Source organism: Hippichthys cyanospilos, chromosome 13, assembly GCF_059441005.1.
Source record: "Hippichthys cyanospilos isolate Australia breed blue-spotted pipefish chromosome 13, RoL_Hcya_1.0, whole genome shotgun sequence".
NCBI classification, from domain to species: Eukaryota; Metazoa; Chordata; class Actinopteri; order Syngnathiformes; family Syngnathidae; genus Hippichthys; species Hippichthys cyanospilos.
Genome location: NC_142381.1, coordinates 19,665,631 through 19,682,655, shown reverse-complemented (window position 1 = coordinate 19,682,655; position 17,025 = coordinate 19,665,631). Strand labels below are relative to the sequence as shown.

Sequence of the window (17,025 nt, the reverse complement as noted above, 5' to 3'; positions counted from 1 at the left end):
ATTGTTAAAATACTTCAAGGGTCAAATCTGTGTTAGGTACCTTGTGTCATTCTTTGTCCAGCTTGTCGCATGCAAGGCCAGATCATGTATCGTCTGTCTTTTCTATCAAATGAATGTAAATGATGTAAGGATGTAAATGTGGGTTGTGCCCAATCGCCCAACAGCCCCCAGCATCAGTTTTGTCATGAACGTTTCTTTCATAGCTCCACACTTTTGTGTTAAAATGAGGAAACTTTCTCTGGCCACGCCTCCGCAAAGGAGCGGACTTGAATGCCGGCGTCTCCGATTGGCTGAGAGGCGCCAAGCGACAACACCTGCTTAACTCCTTCATCCAAATTGACACCCGCGACTCTGAGAGATATTTGCAGCATCCTCGGCGGCGCATGCTTCACTTCGACATCGAGCCGCAGCCGCGCGGTTCCTTCATCCAAGGTGAATCATCCTGCGCCATCCAGGCGCGCTTTCCATGCAGATTGGCGGATCTTGGTCGAAGAAGGTTGCAGAGACGCGATGTTTTTTAAAGTGTTCGTAGCGCTGCTGCTTCTCTTGGTACTGCAGCAAGTGGTCCGCTCTGATAATATCGACATTTACGACACTCCGGCGGAGAAGCCCGTCATTCCCAAAGGACGCCTCTCCCTGCAAAATACAGGTTTGCAATACAAGTGGCTTCACGTGGGCCCAGTTGAACACGAGCGCGCGTAGATGTATTTGTGTTATGCGCGTGGTGGAAAGTAGGAGTCTCGCCGTTTCAACATTTGTTTACTCATTTAAACGGCAATCTGTCATCTAGGCACGGAACGTACAATATCTTGATGTCTAAAGGGAATCTAATCTGTTAGTAAACTATTAATAGTTTGGCCACAGGCAAATGTTTCTCAACCTTTGAACCAACACGCGTATGTTACATTTGAAGAAAATCCTCACCGCACACAAACTAAAAAAATGTCAGGAACACCGGGTACACTGGTTAATTACGTACTTTCCGCCATCTAGCGGAGGTTCATTAAATTTTTCTGCCTGATAGTATACAGTATAGTGCTCCACTGGCAAAGAAGAGTAAATAAACCATTACTTGTGCTTTAGTTGTGGGAAATAATTTCACTGGTTTGTTCCCTGTGGTGTTGTAAATTACTAATGCAATGCAATGAGTACGAGAGTACATTCTTGTGCCCCAGAGATGGTCTGACTTCCTCATGGCTTGATGCTTTTCTTAGGATCTTGCATCTCTTATATATACTATTAACTATTCAATGCAGCCTTGATTATAATGCAGCCTTGATAAAAATGACAAACTCCACAACATGCGTAATAGTGGAGATCCCCACCCCCTCTTCCTTCCTCCCTCACTCTCTTGCAACAGCAACGTGTAACTAAGTGCACACTGCGGCCTAGCTTGTACGATCCAAGCACATTCCCCCGATGCCAAAACTAGCACTGCCGTCAGCGGCTCACTTTTCCTGCGCACTAAACTTTAAGACCTGCAAACCAGTTTGTGTGGCGCTTTAGCACACAAAGCAAATCATCAGCCTAACTTGCACTTGAAGATGCTTTACTTTGGTTTAACTAGATTATGATGCAGAACCCTAAACCTTAAAATTGTATTTCTGTGATTTGTCTCTTGCTGTTCATGACAGCAGTCATACAGAAAAGTAACAACCAATAGCCGATATTCACATATCTAGATATCCTTGTTTTACTGCATGTGTTGTTAATTTATTCATCCATCCATTTTCTATAGCCGCTTATCCTCACTAGGGTCGCTGGTTTGTAGGTGCCTATCCCAGCTGACACCCTCAACTGGTTGCCAACCAACTGCAGGGCACACCGGGACAAACAAAATTCACGCACCCAAGAACACCTAAAGACAATTTCAAGATGTCCAATTAATCTGCCATGCATGGTTTTGGAATGGGGGAGGAAGCGGGAGTGCCCGGAGAGAACTCATGCAGGCATGGGGTGAACATGCAAACTCCACACAGGGCATTTGGAGCAAGGTGAAATTGAACTCGGGTATCTCAACTGTGAGACAAACGCATACACACACACACACACACACACATATATATATATATATATATATATATATATATATATATATATATATATATATATATATATATATATATATATATATATGTGTGTGTGTGTGTGTGTGTGTGTGTGTGTGTATGTATGTATGATAAATGAGCAAGAGAAATGATTGCACAGTGTAGTCCTCCAGAAAAAAAATGATCTGCAATGTCCCATGACAATGGATCGTGAACCAATAATTTCACCCACCTAGGGAAATAAGAACTTACTTCCTTTTTCTATCTCAGGCTAAACAGTCACTTACATTTGTTTAAATAATTGTGTATAGGGTTCCAGATCTTCACCTACTGCTGCAACCTGGTCTTTTTTTTATTGCAGCTGAGATCCAGCACTGTTTGGTAAATGCAGGTGACGTTGGCTGCGGAGTGTTCGAGTGCTTTGAGAACAACTCCTGTGAGATACGAGGGCTTCAGGAGATCTGCATGACATTCCTGCATAACGCTGGCAAATTTGACTCTCAGGTAATATTTATTCTTTTATTTTATTATATTCATAGGGCAACATTCCTTAATACTCACTCACTAATCCCGACTGATCTGAAACTAGGTTTTTGTTTGTTTGTTTCTGTTTGGGACAGCTTTTGTGAACATAACTGTAATTATGGCATCACCTCTACGAATTGCTTAAGTTGATGCACATCAGAGGTGTTAAATTATGTCAAATTATGTAATGTCATGTCAAATAATCAACAACAATTTGATTAACAAATTAATATACTACCATTAGAAATCAAGTAAGAGTTTAGAGCCAATGTTTCACTTCAAATGATCCAACTCTAGCCTCTTATAAGTATTTATTCTCCAATTATTGTCATCCTTCATGAAAGCAGAATGTTTATCTTTTGTGTCTAACCAAAATAAGAGTTTCAAATATCTGCATTTACTTCAGAAAACATGACCAAACCAATAACCGAATTTCGTTTCAAAGAGGCTATGTGTGCTCATGAGACTTTGTGTAATTTATTTGTTGTTGTTGTTTTTTTAGCTAAACAAAACCGAATAAAATATAATTGGTTAATATACAGTAATTAAATACAAATGCATTTAATACAACTGAATAGTTGAATGTAAAAAAAACAAACAAATTCTATAGTAGACATGCACATACTCTTACAATATGTCCAACAGTCTCAAGGTGGATGGATGGCCAAAAGTGTTTCAGCATTTTGTAATAGTTTCACATATCATTAGTGGGCTGGGTATAATGCTCTTTTCCTTTTGAATTTTTCAAATTTGAAGTTCAATATTGTAAATACAATGTGCCTCATCGTCGCCCTATGTGACGCCCTATATTTGAAATCCTGTTAACTTTATATTGTAGTCATATTTATTATCATTGTGATTGTATCAATCTGTCTCTATGCCATTTGTTTAATGAAGTAAATCCCTAGTTTATTCTTTAAAGTGTGCAAGTAGCAGATGCCTCTGTGATGGATAAATATTTCACAACTGCAATATTAATCAGAATGCCTTGTTTAGTGTTGTGATGATGCAGAGAACTTTGTAAGGAAAATTGACTTCCTCGATAACAACGTGATCAAAGTTTTATGTCAACAGATAACTGCAATGTCCTCACTGTGTTGGCTCTAAAATGCAAACGGGTTTGTCATGCTATTAATTTCTCGCCTACTGTTGTTGTTTTTTTTTTGTTTTTTTTTTTGCTTGATTTTTTTCTCAGGGGAAATCCTTCATCAAAGATGCTCTGAAATGTATGGCCCACGGGCTTCGACATAAGTTTAGTTGTATCAGTAGAAAGTGTGTTTCCATCAAGGAGATGGTGTTCCAGCTCCAAAGCGAGTGTTACGTCAAACACAATCTATGCTCAGCTGCTAAGGAGAATGTGGCTGTCATGGTGGAGATGATCCATTTCCAAGATCTCTTCCCAAAAGGGTAAGCGACTGCATGATGTGTTTTGAAATAAAGCCTGGCCTTTCTTGTTTGTCTATTTCCTATTCAACCTTGTTAATAGTATTTGCCCTTTATTTGTAATTTATTGACGTCTGTCTGCCTAGTCCTTATGTGGAGCTGGTCAATATTCTGCTGGGTTGCGGCGAGGAGGTGAAGGAGGCATTAACCCGTAGTGTCCGGCTTCAATGCGAGCAGAACTGGGGAGCTTTGTGCGACAGTCTCAGCCTCTGCTCCTCTCTGACGCCCTCGCCTTCTGCTGACGAACAGCGTCGCACCTCGCCATCTCACCCTCAGCCTGAGCACCCTCGCCACACACGACACGGCGACAGGGACAAAGCCAGCAAGGTGGGGTTCCACGCCCACCCTCGCGCTCGCATTCAGGGATTGCGTCGCCAGAGTCCAGATGCCGGTGTAGCAGTGGAGCAGGAAAATCCTGAGGCCACTGACATTAGGAGGTGAAAATGCAGATTACAACACTGTACAACACCCTGAACACCATTTCATAGCACACTTGGACATTTTTGCATGATCACACAAACACACACCGAGCAGAGGGAAATGACACCCTCTTTGTGTTCTTTTTTTCCACTTTTTCCAGTCATTCCAAGAGTCGCACATGCAGGGTAATTGTGGCATAGCATGTAGGCCACATTTGTTTTTGAAATTTTGACAGATTGTTATGATTAGCATTAATTTCTTGGACTGTTTTTGTTTTAATCTAGCATTTCTCTAATCATACTTACTGTAAGATTAGACTATTATTTAATTCCTTCTTTTTGCAATGATAAAAGATTAACATGTAAATAGAAAAAGTATCTATTTATGTGAACATGTATAAATATAATGGCCTCTAGAATAGTTATGCATTTCAGGTGGTGTACAGTGTTTTTCTCACAGTATTGCACCTCTCACATCAATCTGTAGATATGTCAGATACACAGTCTTGTTTGCAGTGGAAATGTCTATTGTAATTAATAGATACTTGACAGTGGGATACAGTTTGTCGAGGTTTGAAGTCCAGTTGTGGCACATATTAATTGCTGTGCATTATCACAGCCTTAATGCCAACAGAAAAGTCTGGTTTTAAGGTAAACTTAAAACTCATTGCATTCATTAATTTTGCATGTCACCCAAATGTGCAAACTTGTCTACCGATTAACAGTGCTTACATGATGGATAAGCTGCTACATTTTTGTATTTTAGATGCAGAAGTCACATCATTCATTAAACAAAAAAGGTGTCACATTTAAAGCTCTTCCTGTGCACTGTCAACATTCGGTCCGTGCTTGTTATCCGTGTAGCCATGCTCACATCACAGGTTGATGATCTGTGGTGAATCAACAGGTTGGATCTCACAGGTGAAATGACACAGTGAAAGGGGCCTCACCGCATTTTATATAAATAATCGAGGTGATTTTACTGAGCTGTTGAGACACAAATGTCTTTGCTGATGCACTTTTATCAGCTTTCTTTGGATTGCTGAAAGTTTAGGAGAACAAACCATGTGACCACCACCATTCTAAAGACTGCATTCTACGGGCTTACTTAATTGAACAAAGCATTGTATCTCCATATCACCAAGTCCTGTATGTGTGCTTTTTGATCTGGACTGCAGTAAGTCACGTCACCCATTACTGTGTCCCTCACCAAAGTCGTCAGCGATGCGGGGGCCTATTATTTCATCTGTTTAACCAGCAAGGGCCACGAAGTGGGTTATGTCTACACATGGCGTATGTTGTTATAAACGTCATATTTATAGAGGCCACAAGAGCGTTCCTCTGGGCCTCAGCCAAGAGTCAGTAACTCCAAAAGGCAGGCCTGTGTTTTAGCAGTGAGAAAAGCCTTTTTTTTTTCTTGAGATACTTGTCTCAGGTCATCAAAATAAACTGTTGACCTATTAAGACCAGCCATACATTTACAGTAGGAATGACGTTTAGAAGCATGCTATATCATGCTTCAAAGCACAATAACAGTAAACAATTCAAATGTTTTGATTTCCCCATTAAATATAATGTATAACTGTAATAAAGAGATTACAAACAAAATGTATAACAACCCCCTCAATTCTGTTATAGAGGTTTAAGACACAAGCTATTTTTATTGAGTATGTACTGTACATGTCTAACGCTACATTCTGTTTTATGTAGTGGCTTTTGTTTATGTTTAGATAGAGAATAAACTAATCTTATGTTTGTCATAACCCCATGATGTATTTTAGGTATTGCATGACTTCTATCATTCAAATGTGGTTTAGAGGTTTTCATTCACATTATAAGATTGTTATTCATCGCATTTTTTTACATTATTGAGGTCATACGGACAGTCTCTTGCCACCAATAAAATTTTACTTTATTTTGCACAGCAAAAAGTGAGTTTTACTTTTGTGCCTACTTTAAAATAGTTCAAAATGAAAAAGTCGCAGTGCAATCATATCAGTTGTGATGAAATCAGGTCAGAAGAGAATGTTCATCGTCTGAGTTTTCTACACATAAAAAGTTCTCATCTGACTAGCTGTCACTTCTCTTGGCAGTGAAATATGGCCTGTGTTTAAAGTTAAGTGCAAATAGTTGCCAATCAAAGGGTAAAACACTAAGTTGAATTTGTGTGGTACATTTATTTTTAATCGAGTCATTCGCAAGAGACTACAGGACATATACACAAAGCTGTGATTTGATAGCTAGATGTAAAATTGTGATTTTTACAAATGACATCATTGATTGGATCGTTGCAGCATTTATGTGCTGCCATTTGTAAAATACCGAGGTTTCACAGCAGGTACAATCAGATGTTTTATTGAGGTTATTTTCCAAAAATTTGTAGGAAATTTGTTTTTAAAGACAGGGTGGGCTTGCCTCATTGTGAGTGTGTGTGTAGGTGTGTGTGTGTGTTTCATCTAAATTATGGGGACAATTTGTATGATGTAGTTGCTATTTCTCCCTGAAGTATTATATTTATATGTAGTATTTTATTGGACCTCAATTGAGGTCAATCCCAATTTTCTGAAAATAGCAGGGGTTGACCGTACATTAAATAAATGACTTATATAAATGGTATTGGTTCATCTTTTGATCGACTTCATGATTGGTCATTGTTTGTTTTTGTTTTTTTTCCAACTCAATTATCAGTGACTGGCTCAAAAATACAGATTGTTAAGGCTAATATATGCTATATATTAGAGTCAGTTTTGCAGTGGCTAAAATCTTCACTTTTTAAACAGTGTGACGGGAAGAAAAGTGTCAAAGCGTCAAGACTCTGTGAAGATACAGAATGACCACTGAATAGTGACATTTCTCAGATGTTTCACAGGTAGAAATTAGAAAAAAAGATAAAAACATATCTCCCTGGCCACTTCATCCAGCTCCTCTGGGAGGATCCCTAGGCCAGCCCTATTTCCAGGCCCTATTTCCATTCCAGCCGAGAAATATATTCTCTCCAGTGTGTACTGAGTTGTCCCTAGGGCCTCCTTCCAGTGGAATATGCCCAGAACACCTCACCAGGTAGGCGTCCAGGAAGCATCTTAATCAGACAAATCGGGTCCTAACCAGCCTGAACCACCTCAAATAGCTCCTCTCAATGTGCTGGAGCAGCGGCGTGTGGAGGAAACTCATTTCAGCAGCTTGTATACAGGATTTTGTTCTTTCTGAACTGAGTTGGAAGGCGAAGCGCTTTCTTCACCACGACAGACTCGTACAGCATCCGCAGCACAGCAGACACTGCACTGACCCGCCCGTTGATCTCCCGTTCCATTTTACCATCACTCTTGAAGACCTCAAGATAATTTAACTCCTCTACTTGGGGCAGGACTTCATCCCTGACCTGGAAAGGGCATTCCAATCTTTTCCGACTGAGGACCTTAGTCTTGGATTTGGAGGTGCTGGTCTTCTCTCCAGCAGTTCTATACTCACCTGTGAATCAATCCAGTGAGAGTTGGAGGTCCCGCCCTGAAAAAGCCAACAGCACCACATCATCCACAAACAGCAGCAATGCAATGACAGGACTCCCAAACCAGAACCCTCAACACTTCGCTGTGACTAGAGATTTTGTCCATAAAGGTAATAAACAGAACTGGTGCCTTGGCTGAGTCTAACCCCCACTGATAACAGATTTAACTTACAACCGGCAATGCAGACAGCCCGTATCAGGGCGTTCAGTACCCCGTATTCCCAAAGCACACCACACAGAACTACCCGAGGGACATGGTCAAATGCCTTTTCCAAGTACACAAAACACATGTGGACTGCTTGAGCAAAAATCCTCGAGGATCCTGCCGAGGGTGTAGAGCTAGTCCAGTCTTCCACGGTCGGAACAAAAACCACACCGCTCCTCCTGAATCCGAGGTTCGACCTCCTGACAAACCCTCCTCTCCAACACCACTGAATAGACTATACAGGGGAGGCTAAGGAGTGTGATCCCTCTATAGTTGGAACACACCCTGCGGCAATTTTAAACCAAAAGAGCAGGGGTATGGAACTCCAGTGCCTCAAGAGCAGTATCATTCCTTTTACGTTTACATTGTGTTGCTTCCTTCACACCTGATTCAAATGATCACCTCAACAGCAAGCTTTGTGAAAGCCTGCTAACAATGTCAATCATTTGAATCAGGTGTGTTGAATATGAGAGACATTGAAAACAGGATATGGCTCTGCAAAATAGTATACTTTCACTTTACTGAGCAAGAACCAACAAAAAGTAGCAATTGAATGTAAAGGCCTCGTAAAACATCTCAATGTTTTGACCAAGCATGGTGGGGAGAGATGTAGAAGATGTGGACCCAATTCACAGAATGCATTCGAAAAAATAATTTCATAAGTGTGTAAAAAATAGAAAAGGACAAAAAGGCATAGAAAGTAACAAACAAAAAAGGCACAAAAGGTCACTACAGAAACACTTGAATAGACTCAAAGGAAAACTGGAATAACCCTTACAGAGACAACTACTACAGAATCAGGACATCATCAAGCGCACCACTTTGACAATGACTCGACAAGAACTGAAAGGAAACAGGAAACTAAATACAGTGGACACCAAGTTTACGATGTCCCTGCTTTGTGTTTCTTTTTTCACCTTACGATGTGGACCGCAACGCATTTTTGTCCCCTCTTTACACCATTTTCTTCGCCTCACGACACATGGGGGTCTGTGTGCATGCGTGACTGCAAGTCAGTCCGTGCTCATATGTCTATACAAGTGTCACTGCTTACTTCACTACAATGCTGGTTTGCTATTGGTCAGCGTAACGACTCCCGAAAATACTGGTCTACTATTGGTCAATGTCTCAGAGGCACTAAGATGCTGGTCTACGATTGGTCGGCGTCACTCGTTCCAAAACGGCAGACCATTAAAGCTTTGTTTTCCTCTGAGTGCATACAAAAACGTATTTAATGTGCATTTTAGTGCTTAATTCAAACTTGAATTGGTTAGCAATGGGTCCCAAGATAGCTAGTGATGGTAAAGAGAGAAGTAAGAAGATGATTTATCTGGAAACAAAGCTGGAGATAATCAAGAAATACGAAAAAGAAGGCTAAGATTCACTTTGGAATATAGCCATAACAAGCTCGTCGTGCCACTCAAAGGTAAATAAATCCTATCTATATTTTTTTTATTTATGATATTTGATTGCATACAGTACATGTATATTATATATAAGTAGCACTCACCATACTATTTTGATACCATTTTTTAATGTGTATATACAATTTTAATGGTTTTACTTGGGGTTTTACACACATTAGCCAGTTAACATAGGTTTGGATTGCCCGCCATATGGCGAATTCGCGTAACGATCCCAACCATGGAACGGATTAATCTCTTAAACCAGGGGCCCACTGTACACCCAAAACTGATGAGACAACAAGTAGCAACTGGACAAGACACAATTGGAACGAGGAGCTGATTGGCCGGCACAAGGGAAACAGATTAACAGGGACAGGTGGATGCAATCACACTGATGAGATACTGACATGAGGGGAACAAAACCATGAACTCAAACACATGAAAAAAAAACCCACGACTCTAAACGAGAAAACATGACCTGTGAGATTAAAGACATGGTAGAGGACCTGTATGTTGTAAAAAATGTTAGTAAGTGGTCATGTTTTGCTGAACAAAATTGTACAGTAAATGTACTATAATTAATATTTTGACTTCCAACCACTAGGGGTGGAAATCTTTGACTGTCTCGCGATTCAATTCCAATTTTGGGGTGTCCGATTCAAAATTATTTGATTTAACCAAAAATGATTTCCACTTCAATGTATAGATTTCATTATACAATCATTCAACTTCAGTCTGCTTTGCAAGACAGAGTAAAAAAGGGGAAAACGTTTCTTTTTCTTTTTTTTTCGTTCGTTACATTTGCTTAGTTTTGAACACGCATTTGAACATGCCTTTTTTCCCAAAAATACCATGTGGACAACCCCTACTCTTTGAACCTAGATATTAATTATATAGCTCTTATAAATAATTAAAAAAAATTAAACACAATTTTTAAAAAGTTAGAACAAGATACATTGTCATTTCCAAGGAAACTGCAGTGCCAAAATATGTGGAAAAACTGTTTCCCAAATGAAACATATTAATATTTCTCGATACATTTATGACAAACGAAATGAAAATAAACTTTTTCAAGTGAGCAGCTAAATTGTGTGTGCAAAGCATAAACTGTATGTCAGTTTGTTCCAAACATATTGGGAGAAAAATCAGTCACAATTGTAACATTTATTTTGAGTGTTGACCAAAAATATCACTGTATTGAAATTAGAGCTCTATAATATATAATTTTAAAACCTTTTGGGGTAGATAGCCATTTTTCTAGATGATATAAACTGTTTTACTCATAGTATAAATGCACAATAATATTTTGAAAGATGACTGATTTGAAACTAACTACCATCAAGTGATAGTAGATGATTTCAAATCAATCGTTCAAGTGCTATGTGTATTAATTAATAGAGTTGGCCCCCAGGTTCACAAGATTAAGGTGTTCTGCGGTTGGGATTGTAAAGCGAATTTGTCGTATGGCGGGCAATCCAAACCTATTTTAAATAGCTAATGCATGTAAAACCCTAAGTAAAAACATCAAAATTGAATAAACATATTAAAAATCGGTATCAAAATAGTATAGCAAGTGCTACTTATATAGTATATTCATGTACAGTGGTACCTCGGTCCTCGAACGCCTCTATACTCAACCAAATCGGTGCTCGACCAAAAAAATCAAGTAGGTAATGCATCGGACCTCGATCAGATTTTCGGTTCTCGACTAGCCGAGCCTAGCCTAGCCGAGCCGAGCCGAGCCGAGCCGAGCCGAGCCGAGCCGACCCGAACGCGCTCCTCGGCCCTTCTCGGCCAGCGGGTAAGCGCCAGTTCAACTCAGACCGCCAGCGGAGTAAGACGTTTGTTCGAGTATTTCTTCCCGGATTTAAACTTTTTCGTGTTGCTCTAGCCCTTAATAATGGGTCCAAAGAAAGACAGTGATAAGGGGAAGGCAAAGAGGAAAACAATGAGGACCACTATTGAACCGAAGAAGGAAATTATAGCAAAATATGAACGCGGTGTACCTCGCGTCGCAGTTAGCTAGCGTCATCATGGAAGGGGATTCCCCTTCCAAGGAGTAAGCCTCCCTCCCGTTCGCTCCACATCTATTCCTGTATGCCATCAACCACTCTCCAAAACGTAAGTAAATTATACAAAATGGTTTATAATGCTTTATTTATCTTTATCTTTATCATGTACTGCTTGTGCACATTTACTTGTGCACACATACTTTCCATTATTTCTTATGGGAAAATTGCTTTCGGTGTTCGAACAAATCGGTGCTCGACCACCACCTCAGAACGGATTATGTATACATTTGAAGAACATCATAAATAAAAAATATAGAAAGGATTTATTTACCTTTGAGTGAGTGACGAGCTTGTTATGGCCATATTCCGTAGTGGCGGTAGCCTAACCTAGGCTAGGCTAGCTTAGATTCTTTGTATTTCTTGATTGTCTCCAGCCTTGTTTCCATAAAAATCATCTTCTTACTTCTCTCTTTAACATCACTCGCAATCTTGGGAGTCATGGCTAACCCATTCAAGTTTGAATTAAGCAGTAAAATGCACAATAACTACATTATTTTAAGCACTCTTGACAATATCCAGTCTTTAGCATACGGCCATTTTGACTGTGACGCCAACCAATAGCAGACCAGTATTGTTGTGAAGTAAACCGTGACGCATGTATAGACGTATGAGCGTGGACACATCCAACATGGCGGTCACGCACGCACACTGACCGCCATGTTGGATGTGTTGACAAAAAAAGTCACAGTCTACGTTACAAGGTGAAAAAAACACAAGGCAGGGACGTCGTAAACCGGGGGTCTACTGTAGTTCAATGTGAGTTCTATCATTTCATGTCGATGAGAGACTATTTCCCCCTTAATAGCCTTGTTCTGACTGTCAGTCTTGCATTTACGCCGGGGCGTTTTCAAAAGCCAAAAGCCTCTGACAGCTGATTTCCTTTGTTTGGACTTGGGGAAAAATTTGATTGGTTTGCCTTCTTGACCCATACTTTAGCGCGACAGACTGCTCACGTCTTACCTCGAACGATATCCAAGATAAAGCTCCGTAAAAGTAGCGTCAAAGGAGCAATTGGCTAAGGCAGCTAAAGAGAGTGAGTCACATCAAAACGTTAATAACCAAAAAGTGAACGTGAGAACATGCTTGGTTAGGGCAGTCAAAGAGTATGAGTCACATTGATAGGATACCCCCTGTTACAGGCGGCATTTGCCTCGTGTGAAACAATTGTTTAGTAAGCCTCTACAAAAACCCTAACCCTCAATAGAGGAGGACAGAGAGGCTTTCAGGTGCCAATCCCAGCTTTCTTTGTGCAGTACGCAGGCGATACCCTGGAGGTTGCCACCGAATTGCTGGGCACACAGAGACAAATATCCATTAAGACTCACAATGACACTAAGGGCAATTTGCAGTGTCCAATACACCTTCCATGCATGGAATTTTGGAATGTGGGAGGAGACCTGAGTGCCTGTTGAAGACATACGTGATCATGGGGAGAACATGCGAATTCCGCACAAGAAAGCCTGCTGGAATTGAACCCGGGATCTCTGAAGTGTGAGGCAGATGTCTGTCTGTAAGTCTACCACCGTGCTGCCTTCAATTTATAGTGTATAGGCAGCATTGTGCTGTTACACATGTAACGTGGAGAAATCACAGAAAGTTGTCACAAGGTATGGTGAGTGGAAGTGTGGCAGGAGTGCTCAAAAACAAATGATATAATGACACGCGAAGCCAAAAATCCAACAAAGGCAAAAATGAAGGTGAAGTACAAAACAAGACTCGAGACAGAAACCATATTAATGGGAAGAAGCAGCGGAGGGGAGACGAAGGGGTACTCGGAAAAAAGACACGCGGCTACGGATTCAGTAAAACGACGGAATCAGACAATGACCCGACACTCACTAAAACCAAACTCAGGCTTAAATAGACGAAGACTAATCATGGAAACGCGCAACAGGTGGACAGGAAACAAGAGGCAGAGAAAATACGTAGGCTGAAGACAATGGGGTGGGGACACGCGGACGACAGGTGGAACAAATCATACTAAATAAACTAACGAGGAAACCAGAACATGAACAGCAATAAATAGAAACGCCACAAAACAGAAACCTGAAAACTCATAATAAAAACCTGACTATGTGTCTTCTAACCTGATCGAGAAACCTGAGATAACCAGTCTGGTCCATGTGGGAACTTATAAATATATGAATGATTTGCTGCCCAATTAATTAATCATTTAAGATCAATTAGTCATGATTGGTTGCAAATGGTTGCATGTCCAGCTCAGTTTTTACCAGACTAGGGCAACTTGAACAGAAAAGAATGAGCCACTAGAAAGAAGTATACAGAAGTTCACATCTAGGTTATACACACGTGAATTTGAATTTATTCAAATTCAGATATAAACGCCAACTCTTTGTTTTATGAGCTATTGTGTTTAAACCAAGATGTGCCTGGACATCTGTCTTTTTATTTCTTTAAAGAAAACATTTCCCACAGTTTACAATGATTGTTGCTCTGCTCAATTACCTGGTCCCATTTAGCTCTCAAGTAGCAGGGATCAACTGTAAATTTAGTACGAAATGTAAATTTTAAAAAATAAACCTAGTCAATTTAAAGTTAACTTCCTTGTGGGTCCACCACACATCGCAATATAGCATTATTCCTTAAATTGCATGAAATAAATGGAAAGGATAATTTTTCAAAATAAAAATGTTGTCATGCAATAATTGACAAAATGTTTGGGGGACTAGCCTGCCTTCAATGCACTGCAGTGCTGCTGCCCATCCCTCCTCTCCAGTACCAGTATACAGTGGCTTTGAAAGGCAAAACAAATGAACAATCTGTGAAACACTTTAACATTTCACAAAACACTTCAACAAAAAACTAAACAAAATAACATTTACAAAACAAATGGCCAAAAGATGCAACACTTTTACAATTCAGAAAATGTAAACGTGTTTCATCTTTTGAACATTTGTTGTGAGATGTAAAGAAGCTGTAAAGAATCATTTGGATGCATGCCATGCAACATTTGCTTCGAAATATCCAGCGGGTGACAGCAGGAAAAAGGTCAAGGACTACTGTGCAGAGTGCAAGCGAGTCAGCAAAAACTCTGTGTATGGAGTCAGTAAAGTGACAGGAATTCAGCTAGCTTTGCTAGTTCTTTAGTTATAGTGAGGAACGGAAAGCCATTCACAGATGAGGAGTATGCCAAAACATTCATGCTTGATGTCACCAACGAACTTTTGATGGCTCTCTCGATAAAACTAACATTTTCAAACAAATAAAAGACATACAACCATGACGGCAAACCAAGTGGAAAAATCACAATTGAAGCACAGATATGTAGCGGCATACTTACATACGTAAGTCATATATGGCAAGTTCAATGCAATTACTGATAAGGTATGCGACTGGTGAAACACTGCATGAGGAAAGTGTTATTATTATACATGTTGTGGGTTGTCGCGAGGATTTACGAGACTGGTTGGTTTTTGATGAGAGGGAATTGTGTAATGGCGGAATAAACGAATCGTTAAGAAGACTACGTGTGCAATTTCCAATCCTTTCAATGGTAGCAGAGGATGGTTTCCAATTATAAAGTACCACCCAAATTTGACGAAACCAGGCCATATGAGTGCTGGAAAAATGAAGTCAGCATTTGGAGACTAGTTACGGAGTTGGATAAGGAGAAGCAAGCGCACGCGGTGGCTCTGGGGCTCGAAGGAAGAGCCAGAGAAATTGCGTTGGAAATATCCGCAGAAGACCTGAATAAAGATGACAGTATGAAGACATTGCTTACTAAATTGGCCACCGTATTCTTACGAGAAGAGAAAGACCGTGCGTATGAAGCATACTCTTATTTTGATTCGATATCTAAAGACAGTGCGGTTTCCATGGCTGACTATATAATCGACTTTGAGCAAAGATACAACCGCATGAAAAAGTAAAATATGACTTTGCCTGACGCTGTGTTAGCATTTAAACTCCTCGATACGTCGTGTCTCGAAGAGAAGAGTAGACAGCTTGCACTTACAGCGTGCACGGAAGTGACATTTACGTCGATGAAATCAGCGTTGAAGAGGATTTTTGGAGGAAAAATCCCCGGAGTGGGCAACGGCAGTGAAGTTAAAGATGCAGTTTTTTTCACCGATCAAAAGTCTGGAATGACTGATAAACTTAGAGAAGCCATATACCAACGCAGAGCAGACAGCGGCAGCCGCAGAGCGGACAGCGACAGTTGCAACAAGGCACAAATCCACTAGACAAGTATGGTAAGCGGACAAAATGCGCCATTTGTCAATGCACGTACCACTGGGCAAAAGATTGTCCTCTTCGTAGAAATGAAGTCAAGTTAACAGAAGACGACAGTGTGGATGAGTGTAACATCACACTGTTTACTAAAGTTATGACGGACTCTGAGGTATTCCTAACTGAATCATTGGGTTCAGCCATTATTGACACTGCTTGCACACGCACTGTGTGTGGTGAGAAGTGGCTGGACAACTACATCACCGAACTGAACCAAAGTCAAATCAGCAAGCTGTTGCAAACAGAATCTCCAAGTTGCAGGCGTTTTAGATTTGGAGATGGACAAGTGGTATGCTCAAATAAAAAAGTAAAAATACCTGCCAAAATTGGGCAAACAAAATGCCACCTTGAAACCGAAGTTGTTCCAGCTGATATTCCTTTACTGTTGAGCAAAATGTCTTTAAAGAAAGCGGGAACAGTCCTAGATATGGAGAAAGACAGAGTTGTCATGTTTAATCAGCAAGTGCCTCTTGATTTCACTAGCTCAGGACACTATTGTGTGGATATCAGAGATGAAAATACAAACCCTTGTAGTTACAACAGAGATTTCTTCTAAAGAAAAACACAAAGTGCTCCTGAAGCTTCATAAGCAATTTGGTCACGCCTGTGCAGACCGGCTACAGAGACTTATTCAAAATTCTGGAAATACCGAGATTGTCTAGCCATTCTGGAGGAGCTCATTCACGATTGTGAAATTTGTCAGAAACATCGCAGGACAAAGCCCAAGCCTGCTGTTGGATTACCCTTGGCGTCAGAATACAATGATACAGTGGCAATGGATCTACACGAGCTCGAGCCTGGTGTTTGGTACCTCCACATCATCGACCACTTTACACGATTCAGCGCTGGAAACATTGTGAGGACCAAGAAACCTTCAGAGATCGTCAACTCTTTCATTCACTCATGGATAAGTATTCATTGTGCTCCCAAACAGATCTTTACGGACAATGGCGGCGAGTTCAACAATGAGGAGATTCGAGACATGGCAGAAAAATTCAACATTGAGACGAAGACCACAGCCGGATACAGCCCCTGGAGCAATGGACTACTAGAAAGACATAATATGACTTTGACTGAGATCCTTTTAAAGGTTAAAAAAGAAAATGTATGTGGTTGGAAAACTGCTTTAGACTGGGCACTTATGGCAAAAA

At 40.4% G+C, this 17,025-nt stretch overlaps 1 protein-coding gene across 2 annotated transcripts; it reads left to right on the top strand.

Annotated features, from left to right (window-relative positions):
- Positions 1 to 335: 335 nt before the first annotated feature.
- On the top strand, positions 336 to 7,049 carry stc2a (stanniocalcin 2a). 2 transcript variants are annotated; one of them, XM_088432224.1, is made up of 4 exons: positions 336 to 649; positions 2,440 to 2,552; positions 3,769 to 3,980; positions 4,103 to 7,049. In XM_088432224.1, exons 1-4 carry the CDS (start codon positions 511 to 513, stop codon positions 4,455 to 4,457), a joined length of 819 nt encoding a protein of 272 aa, XP_088288350.1. In that variant the 5' UTR covers positions 336 to 510; the 3' UTR covers positions 4,458 to 7,049. The 2 variants fall into 2 exon arrangements, with proteins under 2 accessions (XP_088288350.1, XP_088288349.1); XM_088432223.1 differs by having other exon boundaries at positions 2,410 to 2,552.
- Positions 7,050 to 17,025: the final 9,976 nt, after the last annotated feature.

Coding starts and splice junctions, on each gene's coding strand:
- stc2a (XM_088432223.1), top strand. CDS start 511: ATGTTTTTTAAAGTGTTCGTAGCGCTGCTGCTTCTCTTGGTACTGCAG. Junction 2,553..3,768: donor CTGGCAAATTTGACTCTCAG/GTAATATTTATT, acceptor TTTTTTTCTCAG/GGGAAATCCTTCATCAAAGA. Junction 3,981..4,102: donor CAAGATCTCTTCCCAAAAGG/GTAAGCGACTGC, acceptor CTGTCTGCCTAG/TCCTTATGTGGAGCTGGTCA.